The sequence below is a fragment of the Vombatus ursinus genome, unplaced genomic scaffold (genome assembly GCF_900497805.2).
Source record: "Vombatus ursinus unplaced genomic scaffold, bare-nosed wombat genome assembly UNPS02009918.1, whole genome shotgun sequence".
NCBI lineage: Eukaryota > Metazoa > Chordata > Mammalia > Diprotodontia > Vombatidae > Vombatus > Vombatus ursinus.
The window spans coordinates 4,158,782-4,179,098 of record NW_020949696.1 but is presented as its reverse complement, the minus strand read 5'-3'; the positions used below and the strand labels follow the sequence as shown (position 1 = coordinate 4,179,098).

The 20,317-nt window shown below is 42.2% G+C and overlaps 1 protein-coding gene across 1 annotated transcript in view; it reads left to right on the top strand.

Annotated features, from left to right (window-relative positions):
* The first annotated feature begins 16,367 nt into the window (after positions 1 to 16,367).
* The window catches only part of BTBD2 (BTB domain containing 2), a 66,491-nt gene continuing 62,541 nt past the window's right edge, over positions 16,368 to 20,317 (top strand). Inside the window, exon 1 of the mRNA XM_027853051.1 lies at positions 16,368 to 16,881. Within this exon, the coding sequence (XP_027708852.1) occupies positions 16,376 to 16,881 (506 nt within the window). The 5' untranslated portion in view covers positions 16,368 to 16,375. The remainder of the gene's footprint in view (positions 16,882 to 20,317) is intronic.

Sequence of the window (20,317 nt, the reverse complement as noted above, 5' to 3'; positions counted from 1 at the left end):
CAATCAGGATAACACAAGATTTAGCAGCTTCTGCATTAAGGGACCTGAGGATATGGAGTATGATATTCCAGAGGGCAAAGGAAATAGGATTACAACCTAGAATCACTTACCCAGCAAAACTAAGTATAATTCTTCAGGGTAAAAAATGGTCATTCAATGAAATAGGGGACTTTCATGCATTCCTGTGGAAAAGACCAGAGCTGAATATAAAATTTGACCTTCCAATACAAGACTCAAGTGAAACATGGAAGAGGTAAACAGGAAAGAGAAATCATAAGAGACTTATTAACGTTGAACTGTTTACATTCCTGCAGGGAAAGATTATATTTATAACTCATGAGACCTTTGTCAGTATTAGGGTAGTGGGAGGGAAAAAAATTATATATATGTATAGATAGATAGAGGGCACAGGGTGAGTTGAAGATGAAGGGGTGATATCTGGAAAATAAAATTAAGGGGTGAGAGAGGATTATACTGGGAGAAGGAGAAAGAGAGAAGTAGAATGGGGTAAAATATCTTACATGAAACAGACAAGAAAAGGCTTTTACAGTGGAGGGGAAATGGGGGAAGGTGAGAGGGAATGAGTGAATCCTATTCTCATAGCATTTGGATTAAGGAGGTAATAACATGCACAATGGGGTATGGAAATCTATCTTACCCTATAGGAAAATAAGGGGGGAAGGGGACAAAAGAGCAGGGGGTTGATAGAGGGGAGGTCAGATTGGGGGAGGGGATAATCAAAAGCAAACACTTCTGAGGAGGGACAGGGTCAAAAGAGAGAATAGAATAAATAGGGGGTAGGATAGGATGAAGGGAAATATACTTAGTTTTTCACAACAGGACTACTATGGAAGTATTTTGCATGACTACACATCTATAACCTGTACTGAGTTGCCTGTCTTTTCAATGAGGGTGGGTGGGGAGGGAGGAAGGGAGAAAATCTGTAACCCAAAGTTTTAAAAACACATGTTAAAAATAAAAAAAATTTAAAAAAAATAATGTGTGTGATAAATATAGAGAAGCTTAGAAAGATCTATATGAACCGATGCAGAATGAAATAACCACAACAATGTAAAGGGAAACAACAACAACACACCAAAAATGTTGAAGTAAATGTAGCAAAATTATAAAGATCAAGTAGGGATCAAATGAAGAGATATCAGAGGACCCCCCACCCCAACCTACCCCTTCGAAGAGGTAGGAAGGGCACAGGCAGTACACACTACACGTGTTTTCCAACTCTTTCATTGTATCGATCAGTTCTGCTAATTTTTCTTTACTATCTAGAAAAATACTATTCATCCCAGGGGATGGTTCTCTGGGAGGGGGAAGGATACTTGGGATAACTATGGTGATATAAAAAAAATCAATAAAAATTTATTTTAAAAAAGATCACAGCTAAGTAGAGACTTAGAAATACCAACACAGGAGTCAGGAGAAACATAAAAAGGTATATACAAGCAAGTAATCAGAAGGAAGTAAACAAAGATGAAGTGTTTACAATCTAATAGAGAGAGGTGAAACAAGGGGTCATAGAGGGACTAGGTCTGGGAATGGTTTCGTTATATTTGGAAGATCTTAAAAGAAGAAAGGAAAAGGTGGGGGAAAGTAATACATCAGGGAAAAAGGGAGAAGTAGCATGTGGGACATTATTTCACATAACTGGGGTACACAAGTAGAAGACTACCAAAAAAGGAGGAAGGTATGGGTGGAAAGGGGACACTGAGACCTCACCTTCATCTGAACCATTCAAAAGAGGGGAGAACGCACACACACACACACACACACACACACACACACACAAAAACGTGCTAGGTGCAGAGATATATTTCATTCAACAGAAATATATTTTCACTAAACATAGGGAATGAGGAGGTGGGAATGAGGGGAATAAATGAGGAAGTAAACTTAGGGAGGGATCAGTCATAAGCAAAACAAACTCTAACCACAGAGTGTGGGTTAAGAACATAGGCTGAGAAAGTAAGAACCTGTGACTGGGCTCTGGACTAAAGACAAAGAAAGAGAAGAAGGGGGGCAGCTAGGTGGCACAGTGGATAGAGGTCTGGCCTTGGAATCAGGAGGACCTGAATTCAAATCCAACCTCAGATACTTGATACTTACTAGCTGTGTGACTCTGGGCAAGTCACTTAACCCCATTGCCTAGCCCCCCCCCCCCCCCCAAAAAAAAAGAAAGAGAAGAAGGGTATAGAAGCAGAAGCAGACAACTCAAGTATAGAGCTCTGGTGCTGAGCACACTCCTTTAAAAAGAGACGGTGAGAAGCAAAGAGAGGAAAAAGTATAAGAGAATAGGATGGAAGAAAATACATAATTAACAAGCATAACTGTGAATGTGATAAACTCACCATAAAACAGAAAAGGATAGCAGAACAGATTAGAAAACAAAATCCAGCTGTTTTACAAGTAACATACTCGAAACATAAAAGATTCACATAGGGTTGAAGCAAAATCAAAAAAGGCAGGAGTAGCAGTCATGATCTCATACAAAACAACAGTAAAAATGGATTCCATTAAAAGATAAAAAGGGAAACTACATTATGCGGAAAAGTACCATAGACAATGAATTAATATCTATGCTTAACATACATGAACCAAATGATGTAGCATCTAAACACTTAAAGGAAAAGCTAAACAAGTTATAAGGAGGAATAGACGGTAAAATTGTAATAGTGGGGGACAAAAATGTACCCTTTTCGAGGACATAAAGATCTAAAAAAAAAAAAAAGAAAAGTTGAGGACCTGAATTGAATTTTTAAGAAGTTAGATATGATAGATCTCTAATTATTATTTAATGGAATAGAAAGGAACTGCCTATTTCTCAACTATGCATAAAAACTTTACCAAAATTGACCTAGCTCAGTGTACTTGACTTTGATGCCCGAAGAAATTCGAGAACTTTTTATTAAAGGAATGGTTATTGAAAATGTAGAAAAAGAAGTGATGATCATGAGAAGCTAGCATGGCTTCATCAAGAACAGGTTATGCCAAATTAATTTTGGTTGATTTTTTTTTCTTTTTCAACAGGATCACTAGACTGGTAGATCAAGGGAAAGCTGTAGGTAAGTTTACCTAGATTTTAGCAAATGTTTGAAAAAGTCTCTCATACTCTCTTCTAATGGAGAAGATAGAGAGAAAGAAGGATTCAGAACTGGCTGGATGGCTGTAGTTGTAAATGTTAACTATGGAGAGTGGTTGTTAATGATTCAGTGTTGATGTGGTTAGAAGTCTCCAGTGGAGTGCCCCAAGGATCTATGCTTAGCCTAATGTTTAACATTTTTATCAATGACTTGGATATATATGTGTGATTGTGTGTGTATACATATATATATATACATACTATGTATGTATATATACACACATATGTATGTGTATATATACATATATACACACATATATACATACATATTATATATGTGGGAGGAAGGGAGAGAGAGCAAAAATTTATTAAATTTGCAGATGAAACAAGCAGGTAGAGATAGCTGACACTGAATGACAGGGTCAAAATACAAAAAGACCAAGGTAGGCTGGACCAGTGGCCTCCAAAATTTTTTATTGCTTATTCATATTAGTAAAATGTTTTTGATTAAATAGAGTAATATTTTTAAAAAGTGCTTGGTACATAATAGGTACTATATAAATACTTATCCCCTTCCTTTCTTCTTTTGAACATGCACCTCCAATATGTGCATATTTATCTATAAATTATATTAATATACTACCATACTAATAATTGTATATATTATCAAACTTTCATGAAAAAATCAACATCAAAGAGGATAAGAAATCAAATAATGTTTGATCCTGGAGGTGATAGGAAGCCACTGAAGTTTGCTGAGCAGAAAAGTGATATGGTCAGATCCGTGAGTCAGGAAATCATTTTGGTAGCTCTGTAGCAGATGGACTGGGGAAGGAGGAAAAACCAGTCAGGAGGTTTCTGTAGGAGTCTAGGTGAGAGGTGAAGGGGGCCTGAACTTGTATTGTACTTGTGTGAAAGAAGATGAGGACACAGATAGGACCGGTGAGATTTGGCAGCTGATTGGCTATAGGGGATGAGGGAAAATGAGGAGTCAAAGATAACCCCAAGGTTGTGAGAACTTGGGTGATGAGAGTGATGATTCCTTTTGCTATATGACTATCCCAGCTCCTTTATTTTTTTTTTAAATTTTGAACTTAAACACCAAAAAAAGGGAGAATTTTCATGTAAACAGCAAAAGAGAAAAGAGAGGAAACTGTGAACCTCCAGTTCATAGCATTTTTTTTTTAAGTTTCTAATAGACTCCATACCACACTTCACAACCCTGGCAGCTAGGTGGAGCACTGGCTAGAGCCCTTGGCCCCTGGCACACAGGAGACATTTAATAAATGCTGGCTCCCTTCCCTCTTTCCCCAATCATGCACTTCTTTGATGATGTCTTTTACACAACCTCTTGAGTCACGACTGGAAATAAGATATAATCTACTCACACCACCGCCCTCCCGGGTCTCTCAATTCTTTGGGCTGCCTACTATCTTCAGTCTTCAAAGTCTTATTCTTTACTACTATCTAACACTACGGGGAAAGATATTGGTATTCAGAAGATAGGGCTTTGTGTCAGGAAGCAGTTTGGGATAGTTGAAAGGGATACGCAATTTCCCAAATGCAACATAACCTGCCCTCCTCCTTTTCCACTAGTTATCCAGTTGCATGGTAAGTCTAAGACAGGATAGACAGATAGATGAATAGATAGAATGATAGAAAAAAAGAGAGAGGAGGAAGTAAGGGAGAAAGAAAGATAGATAAAATGATAGCAATAAAAGTAGATAGGTAGGTGGCTAAAATGATAGAAAGAGGAGAAAAGATGAAAGAAAGGAAGGAAGGAAGGAAGGGAGAGGAGGGAGGAAAAGAGAGAGGAAGAAAAGAAGGAAGAAAGAAAAGGAGGAAGGAAGAAAGGGAGGGAAGGAGGAAGAAAGAAAGGGAAGAAAAGAGGAGAAAAGAAAAAGAATCCTTTAGGAAAGAAGGAATAAAGAAATATAGAAGGTAAGATAGACAGACAGACAGATAGAGGAATAGATATCTTAGCCATGGTCCCTACAGTCTATGACCTGCTACTACCTTCCCTCCAACATTATTTTGCGTCTGTTCTCCGTATATCTACATATACATATGTGCACGTAATTGTGAGGCCATTTTTGCTTTTGGTTTTGTATCTCCAGCGCCTAGCATAGTATCTGGCACATAGTCGGCACTTAATAAATTCTTATTAATTTGCATACACATATGTAAGGGTAGAGTTCCACCCTCACCTCAGTTAATATAAAAATAGAAGGCTTAGACAATTTTAATAGTCTAAACCAACCCAAAGTATAAACTAGGTGTTAGTAAGTCCTTAATCCATTCAAGGGGAATAGAGGATTTGGGCCACTGGATGAAAGGCAGATGATGCCATATAGGAAACCTCTCATAATTGGTTGAGAAGACTAAGTCCCATGAATGAAAACAGTAAGCTGAATGGTTGAATCAGTCTCCTGGTGGTAGAGGAGTTCCAGGTGGAGAACTGAAGCCAAACTCTTAAGGGGAAATCTCTCCCAGAGGGAGTCTTTCTCTTTATCTGATCATGTCATCAGAGAGAATGGACCTGTAACAGACAGGGCATCCAGAGATAGGACATAGCACATCTGGCTGGTTGCAAAAGGCCATATCAAGAACAAACAGATGTGGACAGATAATCACCCAAGGAGGGAGGCAGCATCAAGAAGCATGACTCTTTGCACCAGAGAAGAATGCCAGCCACTGACTCAAGAAAAGGCTTCCAAGTCACTTCCAAGCACCAGAAGTTGTGAGTTACTCCTTTGTCACAGATTTATCCTACATGTGTGGCCTTACTACCATTATACTTAGTTTGATCCCACTCTTCCCATGGATCTGAGTGTACTTGTGGAAGAATGTGCCCCAGTCTTTTGGGGGGACTATTTTGTACCAGCTAGGTGACACAGTGGATAGAGTGATAGGCCTGGAGTCAGGAAATTTTGAATTAAAGTCTGGTCCCAGACATTTACTGTGTGACCTTGGGCAAGTCACTTAATCTTGGTTTGCCTCAATTTCGTTAACTGTTAAATTGGGATAATAATAGCATCCACCTCCTAGGGTTGTTGTGAGGATCAAATGAAATAATATTTGTAAAAGCACATAGCACAATGGCACATAGTAGGTGCTTATTATTATGATAAATGCTTATTCTCTTCCCTTCCTTGTTAGATTAAATTACGGTAAGTTATCTTATCTGTAAAATGAGAAAATAATATTCTCACTAGTTACCTCACAGGGTTTTAAACCTTAAAGCACTAGAGAATTGTGAGTTAGTATCCTTATCTTAGTCAATTCCCTTCTTCAGTCCTCAATTTTATCATCTGGAAAAACCAACTGAGGAATCTGTACTGAATTACAGTGGGAGGAATCTCTGGGAATGATGCTTTTACCTGCCAAGATGTCTGTTTCCAGAAGTAATGCCTATGCATTTGTAAAACAAAGCAATCATTTAAAAATAAATTCAGTGGGATAGACTAGACAAGGAAAAATAAGAAATAATGGAACTCAATAACTCAATGTTCAATAAACCCCAAAACATAAATTATTTAAGAAAGAAATCCCTACCTAATAAGAACTGCTGAAAAACTGGAAAGCTATCTGGAAGAAATTAAGCTTAGACCAACATCTTACCCAACATTCCATAATAAACTCAACAGATATATGATCTTAATGATGCCATAAAAAGAAGAGAAACAGATCATATAACTTTCATAGCCTTGGATAGGAGATGTATTCTTAATCAGAGTGTTAGAGGCAATTACAAAAGACAAAATAGATTATTTTTGTAACATGAAATTGAAAAAACTTCTGCACAAACAAATTAATGCAGCTAGGATAAGAAGGGATGCAGTAGAATGGGGAAAACCACTTTGTATCTGATTTCTTAGATAAGGGTTTGGTATTCAACACGTATGTACAGACAACTAAGAGAAATATATAAGACCAAAAACCATTCCCCAATAGATAAGTGAACAAAGAGTAAGAACAAACAGGTCTCAAAACGAAAATTGCAAATTTTTAACACATGAAAAATGCTCCAAATCACTACTGATAAGAGAAACACAAGTCAAAGCAAACTGGAAGTTTCACCTCACACTCAGCAGAATGGTAAAGATGTCAAAAGGTGAAAATAATCAATATTGGAGGGGTTGTTAGAAGATAGTCGTAGTACATTGTTGGTGGTGCTATGAATGAATACAACAATTTTGGAAAGCAATTTGAAATGATGCAGATAAAATGACTAAAATGTCTATACCCTTTGACCCAGGGATTCCACTACTAGGCATATACCCTAAGAAAGTCATTGATAAGAAGAAAGTCTCCATAAACACCAAAATATTTGTAACAGTACTTCTTATGGTATCAAAGAACTGGAAACAAAGTAGATGCCTATCAATTGGAGAATGGTTAAAAAAAAAAAGTGGTACATGAATGTAACATTCTATTACCACACTATAAGGAACAAGATATATGGTGAATGCAAAAAAAAAAAAAATGGAAAAACTTACATGAAATGATTTAAAATAATAGCAATGTAAATAAAAATAGCAACAACCCACCACAAAACAATAAAAAGTGAATGTTGTAAAATTACAAACAAACATGACCCCAAAAAAGAGATATGAGAAGTAAGAGAAATGGTTATTAATAACCAATGATTTGAGGAGACCCAAAGTTCCCCCTTTTCCTATAGTCCTCATTTCAAAGGTCAGTCTCCTAAAGGACATTACTGATTATGAGACTGAATAAACTCTCCTCAATCTTGGTCAGACTCCATCCAACCTAATGTGGAATTTAACCTAAAGTGGGGAAGCCCATTATGTTCTACTCAGGTTTGGGTGGGGATAAATTCTTTGATTAGACTGCTTAAGGGAGGAGGTGGGGTCGGGTATAAAGATAATCTCTGTCCCAGAGTGAAGTGATTACTCTGAGCCCCTTATTTGGAGTAAGTCTGCTTCTCATTGTAACATTCATTAATTGTTAACCAGTCAGAGCTGATTGCCACCCTCAAAAAAACACTCTTCCAAAGGCATATAAACTGTGAGCTGGCTGCCAAGAGGGGTCTTTGGCATTACAGAGTGCCACTGACCTCTTTCATTACAATGCTAGCATTATTAATAAAATGATTAAATTACTCAGAAACTATGTCACTCAAACTTTTTAAACATCACAGAAGGCACCTATTCTTACTCTTTTCAGAGATGGTGAGAAGTGAGGGGAGCCATGGGTGTGGAACACTGCACGTATTGTCAAATTTTTTTCAACATATTGATCAGTTTTATTGATTTCCCCCTCTTTTTATTTTTCATTTTAACATTTTTGTTGTTGTTGTTGTTATTTTGGATGGTTCTCTGAGTGCAGAGAGAGAAGGGGTTATAATTTTGTAAAAATTAGGCATTTTTTTTTTGTTAAAATAAGATATCAATAAAAATGTTTTTTAAAATAATTTTTAAAATTCTAGTTTGTTGATCAAAAAAATTTAAAAAAGGAGGCATAGTAATTCCTACTATCCCTTCTTTGTTGTGAGAATCAAATGAGAATATATGAGAAGACATATAATCATAAAATGCTATAAAAGAAAGTCTGTCTCTGCACTTTTGACATTTAGTAAATGCCTTCCTCTCAATAACCTGTGAAAATAGTACAAAAATTATTATTCTCATTTTATAAATAGAGAAACTGAGGTCCAGAAAGGGAAAGTGACTACTCATAGTCAAACATTTGGTAATTATCAGAAACCTCACTCTTTTAGCTATAAGGCCTGCAATCTTTCCACTATAGCAACCAGCCTTGTACTGTGGTTTCCAAACAATTAAGATTTTCTGAATACATTTTACAACTGCCAACAGTCTGATTTGATTCTGGTCTATCAATTGCCACAAAGCCAAGAGCAAAAAGACTACTGCATAGTGCCTGTATAATCACATAAGATAATAGATTTTGAGATGGAAGGGACCTTAGAGGCCATCTGGGCCAGCCCCTTCATTTTACAAGTGAGGAAACTGAGGCGTGAGAAGTTATGTGACTTGCTGAAGGTTATACTGTTAGAATGAGAGGCTGGATTCGAGCCCAAGTCCTCAGGCTTGTTGCTTCCCTAACATGAAGTTGGATGTGTAGGCTGCTGAATTAGAAAGATATATGTGTGTATATTGTGTATGTGTGTGTGTGTGTGTGTGTGTGCGTGCACGTATACATCCATATAGGTTCATATGTTTATATATATATACATATATGCATATACAGCAATATTTATATGCATATATGTATGTAAAGAAATATATATTATCCTTTCTAGGACAACTCCCCCAACCTACATTTACTCTTCAGAGACTGGCTTGCTACTACTCTTAGGGTCCTTGGAGTAATTCTGAGCTGCTGTTTTTCTAGTACTGTAGTACTCTAGTACTGTAGTGCTAGAACCCCAACCAATGTGCTTTCAATTAACAATCAGCCAGTAGACTTAATTAGCTTTTAAGCAAAGGTATTTACTAAGATGGTATAGTAAAGACAGAGGGAAGGAATAAGCATTTATGTAGCACCTACTGTGTGTCAGGAATTGTACTAAGTACTTTACAAATATCTCATTTGATCCTCACAGCAATCCTGAGAGGTAGGTGCTTGTATTGTTCCCATTTTACAGTTAAGGAAACTGGGGTTAAGTGACTTGCTCTGGCTCACACAACTTGTAAATATCTGGGGCTAAATTTGAATTCAAGTCTGGATTTGAACTCAGGTTTTTCTGACTATTAGACCAGTATTCTATGCACTGAGCTACCTAGCTGCCTCATAGAAATATTTATTAAATATTATTAACTTATTAAGTATTATTGAGAAATACTAAGTGCCTATTATGTACAAAGCACCATGCTGGGTCCAGTGAATATAAAAACATAGGAAAAAAGTTCTTGCCTTCCAGTACTTTTTTACTGGAGGAGAAAGAGAGAGAGAGGTAGAAGAACTATATGACTGTCTAGAGGAGGGAGAGTGATGAAGAAACAAGAAATTCCAATGTGGTTGCAATGTGGGCCAGGCTACAAGCAGCCTGCAAAACTCCTGAGTGGGGCCAAACCAGACTAAAATGTAATTGGGAAATGTTCAACAAAGTAAGTAAAAATATAACATGATAGAATTTTTTTGGGTGGTTTTCAAAGTCTATATATATATCTTTTTCTACTGGAGTTTGATACTTCTGGTGCAGAGAATAGAAGGGCTAGAGTGGTAGTCAGGAAGACTCAAGCTCATATTATTATGGAAGGGCATAATGTGAAGTGAATATGGAGAGGTGGATCATAACCCAGTTATGGATGGCCTTAAATGCTAGGCCAAGGAGCCTGTATTGCATCATAGAAAGAATAGGGAACCAGGGCAGCTAGGTGGCACAGTGGATAGAGCACCAGCCCTGAAGTCAGGAGGACCTGAGTTCAAATCCGGCCTCAGACCAAACACTTGACACATACTAGCTGTGTGACCTTGGGCAAGTCATTTAACCCCAATTACCTCACCAAAAAAAAAAAAGAAAGAAAGAAAGATTAGGGAACCACTAGTGATGTTGGGGCAAAGGAGTGACATGGTCAGTCTCTATGTTAGAAGCACTTTTGTCAGCTGTGTGGAAAATGGATAGGGAAGATTCTGGAGAAAGGGATACCAGTTAATAGGCCATTATCTTAGTCTAGACTAGAGGTAAGGAATTGAAGTCTAAATAAGTGTTAGCTATTATAAAATTTAGAGAGGTAGAGTAGAATAAGGACTAAGAAAAGATCACTGGATTTATCAGTTGAGAGGTCATTGTTAACCTTTGAGAGAACATTTTCTATAGAGTGGTGGGATTAGAAATAGTCATGAGAAGGTAGTAAGGAAGAAGAAACAGAAAATATAGAGCCGTGGGACCAAACTCAAATAGAAATAGACCACTAAATTGTACCTGAAGATCTTTGTTGCTACATATTCACTCCCCTTGGGGAGCTAGTGACTAGGTCAAGAGGGAAGACTAACACAATATGAGACAGTAAAAGCCATTTACAATTACACGGTGTTATTATCATTACCTACTTCTGTAGAGGTACAGCAGTATTGCCTCCAGCATTTGGTTTGCTTATGTGGAAGCATATTTAAAACTTCCTTTTCAGTTTCTCTAGAAATATCAAGAAATATTTCTCTAGTCTAAAAATCCTTTTCCAGATGTGTCTCTTTTGGTAGTTTAGGTTCACAATGAAAGATCTTTCTTCTTTAAAAAAAAAATCTATATTTTCTTATTTTACATGCATTTATAATCTGTCTCTCACTGGGTCTCCCCATTCCTCCCACTATTGGACAACAACCTCTCCCCAAATAAAACCTTCATCATACACGTTTAGTTCAGCGAAACAAATTCCCCAAAGGGCCATGTGCCAAAATGTATGTCTCTTTCTGCATCTTAAATTCATCACCTCTCTGAGACAAAAAGTCTTCAGTCTTCTGGACTCATAGTTTATCATTACTCTCATCAGAGTTCTAACATTTTTCAAAGTTCTTTTTCTCTATAATGTCATTATATAAATTGTTCTAGTTCTGCTCATTTCACTCTGCATTGGTTCATAGGTCTTCCCAGTTTCCTCTGTAACTGTCTGTTTTTGTCATTTCTTGTGGTACGATAATATTCCATTACATGTGCCATCATTTGTTTAGCCATTCCCCAGTAGAAGGATACCCCTTTAGTTTCCAGTTTGGATTTTTTTTTTTTATGAAAAGAGCTGCTATAATTGTTTTTATGCATATGTCCTTTTTTTCTTTCTTTGAGCTCTTTGACTTAATAGAGCTGAGTACTAAGCTGAGTAGACTTAGTAATAGTAGAGCTGAGTCATGTCATTTATTTCAAATAAATAATGTAATCTATAGCAATTACTTTGTTTCCTCTTCGCCTATGTTTATTCCTTTAATTTTTCTTGTTTTATTGCTATAGTTAGCTTTTCTAACACTATGTTAAATAGTAGCAGTGATAATGGGCATCTTTGCTTTAACTCTGATCTTACTGGAAAGGCTTCTAACTACTCTGTATTACATATGATGTTTATTCTTGGATTTAAATAGATACTATTTACTCTATTAAGGAAAGGTCCACTTATCCCTATGCTTTCTTTTTTGAAATAGAAATGGGTTTTGGATTTCAATAATTTTTAATAGAAATGGGTGTTGGATTTTGTCAAAAAGCCACAAATCTTAAGGAAATTGATTGAGTGGAAAATGAAACTTAAGATCTCCTTAAGATCTTTGCCTCCCCCATCTCCTGAAGTGATTGTATTATGGCCCACCTAAGGGCAGTTCTCTCTTCTTGATTAAAATATTCATCAACAAGAGAAGGCCCCTTTGATTTCTTCAGAACACTTGAGGATAGTGGTCAAAGAAGTAATGGAGTAGTGACTGTTGTTCTGGAATGTCAACTTCAAACTGCATTTTAACATATTATTATATTTTCCTTGTTAAAGAGTTCTGCAAAAGTTACCTCGAATTATCTAGGGGTATGGAGAGGTCAAGGGCATGAGGAGACTGCTAATTTGGATGCTTCTTTCCTGAGCTAGAAATAGCTTAGATTTAGAATAATTTTAAATTGCCTAAAATGCATAGTTCAGTACTAGTATTTTTTCTTCAGCACTTAGCTCCTGAAACATCCCTCTGCCCTGTGGGAGACAACTTGAGAGTGAGGAGACTGAGCTTAGTGTGATGGAAAGAACTCCAGACCTGGGAGTAAAGGGACATAAGTTCTAGTCTTGGCTCTGCCATTGACTTGCTCTATGACCTTGGGCAAGTCAATCTCACTCTCTGAGCCTCAGTTTTCTCCTCTGTGAATATTACTGAAGAAGTCTGTCCTTGTGTTATATAAAGGCACTTCTGGCTAAGGGTTCTGTGAGCAAAGCTGTACGGCCACAGACTTACTAGATTCAATATATTCCAGAGTCTCGAATTCTACCCCTCCAACTTTATCTTTTGCTCTCCTCTCCTCTCCCTGAGCAAAGTTCCAGAGCTGAAAGGGTTTTAGTGACCCCTCATTCCTCCTCATTTTGGCACAGCATCTTGCACAAAGTAGGCATTTCAACATTTGTTGAAGGCATTGAAGATGCTTAGCCTAGAGGAGAGAAGACTTATGTGGAGCATGATAGTTATCTTCAAGGGTTTGGAAAGAATCTGGTACGGAAGAAGGAAGTTCTGACCTCAAAAGACAGAACTAGAGTCTATGGGAAGGAGTGGCAAAGTAGTACATTTAGGTATGGTGGGGCGAGCTCCCTGTTGGAGGTACACAGAAGTGGAATAGGCTGTCTCAGAAGGTGGGAGTCTCCTCACAATGGGCAGCTTTCAGGCAAAGGCTGAATTCAGTTCCTCACAGTCTGCATCATCCAGGTCCCATCACAGGCCCTGCTCTCTCTACACTCTCTCCCTCAGTGATCTTACCAACTGGTTTGGGTTTAATGCTCATTTCTGCACTGAGGATTCCCAGATCCAGAAATCCAGACCCTTTCCCTTTCCTGAGTTGCAGTCCTGAGTCCCCAGCTGCCTATGAGACATTTCCAACAAGGCCTCCAGGCATCTCCAACTCAAGTCTATCCAAAACAGAACCCGTCTTTCCCACTATACTCTACCCCTTTCTAAACTCCCCGACGATTCAGGGCACTACTACCCGCTGAGTCACTCAGACTCAAAACCTCCTTCAAGTCCTCACTTTCACCCATTCTGCATATACAGGCAATTGCCCAGTCTTGTCCTTTGATCTCTATAGAAGCAGCTCTACCTCTCTACATAGAGGTAGCACAGTGGATAGAATGCTGGATCTGAGCTCAAAACTGAGGCAGACCTACTGAGTGATCCGTCCAGGGTCACCCAGCTAGTAAGTGTCTGAGGTCAGTTTTGAATTTAGCATAGTGCCTGACACAGTAGATGTTTAATAAATATTTATTCCTTTCTCTTCCCATAGAACATTGACAATCGATTCCCTTAATTCCATTCATACAACCAATCCTTCCCTTCTACTTTCTCAGTTAGAAGGGAAATGACCTGGCGGTCTGCAGACAACAAGACTTTGATTGAATGGTAGAGATGAACATATTAAATCTCAAAGAAGAGTGGTTACTGAGTGATGGAGATAGGGTGAGTGGCAATGGGGAGCAAGGAGTATTCCAACTCCTCTGCCTCAACCAGTGAGTTGAGGAGAATGAAGGTGCAGCCAGAATTAGAGAGAGTAGTCATGGAGTCTGTGTCATCTGAGGGAAGCCAGATTTCAGTAAACTTTGGTACATGGAAGGAGTGGGAGAGGAAAAGATTTAAGCCCAAAGGAAGTCTGTTTGTCTACAGAACAGGCATTCCAGAGGGCACCGTGGAAGAGCTGGGTGGCACTTGGTTAAAACTCTGAGGTAGGAGGGTTGAAGGGGATGGGAATGAAGAATTGGGGTGGGTCGGAGGAAATAGGGTTTGGATGATGAACTGCAGGGATTTAGAATCACTGGGATGTGAAGGGTATGACCAGGCGTAAGAATGTTCATGACTGAGTGGAAGGTGCCACTCCTCTTCCCAAAGGAGGCTGGAGATTGGAGTCAAGTGCAGAATGAGATGGGAGGTACATGATCAGCTGGTCAGCTGAGACCCACTGCTTCACTCCTCCTCTTCCCTCCAAAGGCTAGAGATTAGGCAGGAAAAGGGCATAGCTAGACGTGGAAGTCTAACCTGCACAGCAAGAAAAAGAAGTCCCATTCCCCACCAACTTTCCGCTCCCATCTCTGTGACTTTGCCTTGATGTCTCTCCTGTGATCAGCATGCTCTCCCTCCCTTCCCTTCGTGGAATCAATCCCTGGTTAAGACCGAGCTCAAACATGAAGCTTTCTCTTTAGGATGCAGTTCTTTGCATGTGGTCTCTTCCGATTAGAATGCTAGCTCCTTGAGGGCAGGTATTGTCTTTTGCATTTATGGGTATCTCCAGAGCTTAGCATAATGTTTGGCACATAGCAGGTCCTTGAATAGTGCTTATTTCTTGATCTACAGATGTGGAAGAAATTCCTATACAGGTTCAGGTTGGGCTAGGCTAGGCAGACTTTGGGATCAACAGCTTTTGTTGTCTGAGCTGCCTTCCCTAAAACCAACACACTTTATTTTAAAGATCCAAGTGAATTCACATCATGCTCCTCTGTAACAATAACTTTGTAATTAAAAAAAAACCTGTTTATTTAAAGATCCAAGTGAATTCACATAAATGAAAGAGCTTTGTTGAGATGTTGTACAGGGTGCATACACCATCAATAAGAATCCCCAACTTTTCTCCATTTTTTTTTATTAACTCAATTTAAATTTATTTTCTCTCCCTCCCACCTCCATCACTATAAAAGAAAAACATAATCTTTTAACAAATATGCCTGGTAAAGCAATTCCCCACCCCCATTTACTTCTGAGTAATTCGCCTCCATCTCTTTCATCTCTTTTCATCTCTTTCTGTAAATCCCTCAGAATGAATCCAACCTGCCTCAAAATGTCTTTACATTTTTTTTCCCCTTGTGATTGCCTGTGATCATAGGTCTGGACTAAAAAAAAATCTCTTCAAAAAAATTTTTGTTGCTATCGACTTGAGGTAAATGTGACTGAAATATGTTTGTAGGGTTTAGAAAAGAGTCGATGGAACCTTGGAAATTGGCTTCTAGTCCAAATCCTATACTTTGTATGGATAGGGAAACTGAGGCACGGGGTGATGAAGAAGAGAATTGTTCCGGGCCTCACTCGTAGTCTAAGAAAGGCTCCGGTTTCACCAACCCGGCCCGGGGACTGGGTGGGAACTGCCGCTTCCCTGGGGTCGCCCAGCCTCCTCACCTAACGGTCCCACAAGGGGCCCCGCCCCTCCGGCCACCTCGCCCCCTCAGTGTACACGAGTCTCCCGCCCCGTGCCCTGAGCGCCCCCTCAGTCGCTCTCCCCACCCCCACCCGGCCTCACGCCCAGGTCCCTCCCCCTCCTCCCCCTCAAGGGTTGCCGTCGGGCGCCCCGCCCCCACCTCGGCCGCGCGCGCCCTTGCCCTCCCCCCCCGCGTTGGCCGCGCGCACCCTCCCCTCTCGGCCGCGCGCGCCCTTGTCCCCCTCCCGCGGAGGGCGCGCGCCCCGCACTCCCTCCCCCCGCAGCCCCCCCCTCGGCCGAGGGCGCGCGCGCCCCGCGCTCCCATGCGCCGCTGCTGCCCGGCTCTATTTGTAAACACTCCGACCGCCGCCGCCTCCGCTGCTGCCGCCGCCGTCGTCGCCGCCGCCGCCCGCCCGCTGTCTCTGCCGTTGCCGCAGCAGCTTCCAACCAAGATGGCGGCCGGTGGGAGCGGCGGCGGCCTGTCGTCCTGCCCGCCAGGGGTAGGGAACGGCTGCAGCAACAGCAACGGCAGCGGCGGCGGCGGGCCCGGGACGGGCCTGAGCTACAATAACTGTGCCGTGGCGGCGGCCGCGGCCTCGGCCCCCGGTAACTCGGCGGCCGCTTCCGCTTCCTCCGCCTCCGCGGCCTCCGCGGCCTCCTCCGCCTCCGCCGGGCCTGGGGCCGCCTCCGCCCAGGCCGCGGGGAGCGGCGGCGGCGGGGCAGGCTCGGCCGTGGCGGCGGCGGCCCCGGGCCCGGTCCCCGCTCCGGCCCCGCCCGGGGCCGTGGGGGCGGCGGCGGCGGCGGGACTGGTGCTGCACCGCGAGCCCGTCTACAACTGGCAGGCGACGAAGCCCACGGTGAAGGAGCGCTTCGCCTTCCTCTTCAACAACGAGGTGCTCAGCGACGTGCACTTCCTGGTGGGCAAAGGCATGAGCTCGCAGCGCATCCCCGCGCACAGGTGAGCCCCGCGACCCCCGGCGGGAGGGCGCCCCAGACTCGGGGAGCGTGAGCAAGGGCCGCGTCCGAATCTCCACACCCACGCCCGGGGGGGGGATGGGCATGGCCCGCCACCCCCCCCCCCCCCCCCCCCCGGGGAGGATGGCCATGGCCCGCAACCGATCCCCCCCCCCGCGGGGAGGATGGGCATGGTCCGCACCCGATTTCAACCCCCCAAGGGAGGATGGGCATGGCCCGCATCCGATCCTCTTCCCCGCCCCGGAGGATGAGGATGGCCCCATCCCAACCCTCTTTCCCATTGTACCCCCAACCCTTGTGAAAAGAAAGAGCTGGGTAGCCCCTGGAGAGCCAGGGAGGGCGCCTCCAGATCGGGGGAGGATGGGCATGGCCACCATCTGAAAACCCACGAAAGGAGAGAACCGGGCAGCCCACCAAGAACCAAGGAGGGTGCCCCCAGACTGGGGGAAGATGGGGAATCCAACCGCTTCGCCCCCATTGTTCCCCCAGCGCCTCTGAAAAGAAAGAGCCGAGCCTCCCTGGAGAGTCAAGGAGGGCTCCCCTAGACAGGGGGAGGGTGGGGATGGCTCCCATCCAACACTCCTCCTCCATTATATCTCCGACCCTTTTGAAAAGAAAGAGCTGGGCAGCCCTGGAGAGCCAGGGAGGGCTCCCTTAGACAAGGGGTGGATTGGGATGGTCCCCAACTGAAACCCCTCCCTCTCTTCTATCCTTCCACTTCAATCCCAGCACCCCTGAAAAAAAAAAAGCTAGGCAGCCCCTCAGAGAGCACCGCACTAAGATAGGACGAGGATGGTGATGGCCACTCATCGGAAACCCCCCACTATTGTACTCCAGCTCCTTTGAAAGGAGGGAGCCAAGGGTCCTCCCAGAGCCACAGAGGGAGTGTCCAGTTAGGAGGATAATGAAGATGTCCCCTTATCTGAACACTCCCCCACCCCACCCCCAGTGGTACCCCACCCTAGCCACCCTGCAGGGAAAAAGCCAGGCAAAGAGCCAACAAGGGAGCTTGCAGTTAAGATGGTAATGATGAGGTCTAAGTATTCTCCTTCCCCCTCCCCCCATTTCCCCCTGCAGGGAAAAAGCTGGGCCGGGCAGTATCCTGGGAGAGCCAAAGAGGGAGTCTTAAGTGATGAGCATGATGATAATAGCCCCTCCTCTGGAACTCCCCCACTGTGGTACCCCCTCACCACAGCCCTGCAGATAAAAAGAGGGGCAGTGCTAGCACAGGCCACAGAGGGAGCCTCCAGTTATCGGGATAATAATGGCCCCCTCCTTGGCACCACTTCCAGACTTCCTGTTGCCCTTCCCTCTCTTCAGGCTCCCCAAACCAGGTCCCTCCCCACTGATTGCCTTTTGCCACTTTGTGCAGATAAACCTCTCTATGGTCCTTGACCTCTACTCTTCCCTTTAGATCAAACACTCTACTACTCCCCCCTACCCAGGTACCCTGTCCTCTTTTACGGAGTCTGTTGTTCCTGAACCTCCTTCCTCTGAAACCTTTCCCCTTATTTCTCAAAAAAAAAACAAAAACAAAACAAAACGACCAAACAAACCCCCAAACCCCCCAAATCCAAAACCCAACCCCTTCTTAGAATATACCTTTCTACTTTAAGGGTGTCAGCTCCTAAATCCTTCACATTGTTCTTCCTAGCCCAGTTCTTCAGGTGTGGGCCCCCTTGCCACCATTGACTTAAGACGAGGTCTCCCATGCCCTCATAGTGGGAGAGTTGCCTTTGTGTCTCCAAGGCTCCTAGTTCACCCACAGGGTTCATACCTTCTCTTTGCTCACTGTCCCCTTTTAGAATTGGGATTCTTTCTATGAGTCCTGGTCTCCCTTCTCTCCTTCACACCCTTCCCCTCCCCAGTTACTTTCCCTCCCTGGACCTCAGTTTCTCTGTTTGTAAACTGATTGAGTTGAACCAAATGCTCTCTAAGGGCCCTGTGATTTGTTGTCACCTTGAACCTTTAATTCTTAAACAGTCTCTCAAAAAGAACAAAGGAAGCAGTGAGTAAATTCTAGCTCCTCTCCTTTAACTCCCCTCTCTTCCCTAACCCACTGGTATTTTAAAATCGTTTGTCTTCCTTTTCCAACCACATCTCCTGTCCTTTAGGTGGGTAGGTAGTTAGGTACTAAATATATCTTGGTCACTTGGTTATTGAATAGGACAGTAGATACTTGAGATAGCTTCCCTTTCATTCCTACCTTCTTGTATTACAGTCCTTACTGTATATACCTGCATTTACACTTTTTGAAGTCAGAGACCATGGCCGTACTCCTTTTGTATTCTCCATGGTGTCAAGCATATGGTAGGCATGAAATGAATACTTAGTTGAACTGCAAATGCTTTAACTTCTCTGGAAGGCCTTTTTTGACCATCCTACCCCATAGCAATGGTTCCCCCCTCTGAAATGCAGCAGTTAGGATTTATGCTATTCATTTGAGACTTAGCACTTATTCCTTGTATAATTATTTTAATATAAGACAGTCTCTTTCCCCAGGCAGATTGCATAAGGTCAGTGACCCATGAAAATGGCAACTAGCACAGTCTCTTATATAGTAACTTGGATTAGGGGAGGAAGGAAACAGGCATTTTATTATTACTTTTATTTATTTATTTATTTTGGGCCAGGCAGTGGGGTTAAGTGAGTTGCCCAGTGTCACACAGCTAGTAAGTGTTATGTGTCTGAGGCCGGATTTGAATTCGGGTCTTCCTGAATCCAGGGCCAGTGCTTTATCCACTGCGTCACCTAGCTGCTCTGAAACAGGCATTTTAAAATTACCTGCTATGTTCCAGGCACCATACTAAGGACTTTACAGATAATATCTCATTTGATCTGAATTTGGAGTCAGGAGACTCAAGTTTGAATTGGTTCTTGGTACTTAATAGCTGTGTGACTTTGGGCAAATCATTTAATTACTGAAATGAGGAGGAGAAGGTGATGCAGTTAAACAAACATCTTTTATTGGCTAAGCCTGGGATGGATAGGGAAGACTTTTTAGAGGTGAGGCATTTTTAGTTCAATAGATTTCATAAATTCATAAATGTTTGACATCTCAGAGAATATAAAAATGAAGTTATGGCATACATGGCCCCTGCCCCTCAGGGTTTACACATAAGCAGTGAGGCATGAAAGGGAATGTCAGAAATATTACGGCCTAGTAGGGAAAAGAAGGCAATAAGAAGTAGAAAATGAGCCTCGTATTTACAGGTCCCTTTCAGTTTAAATCCTGTGATCTTTTATAGGAGGTGATCAATGAATGTTGGCTGCTTGGTATATTTGCAGTTTGATAGTCTTTAGTTCTCTCCTCAGAAGCTTGCTGTGCCCTCCTTGACCCACCACGCACAGCTAGAATTTTCTGTTGTGCGTTCAAACCAAGTATTCCTGTTTCCCTTTACTTGTGTATCTTTCTGTAA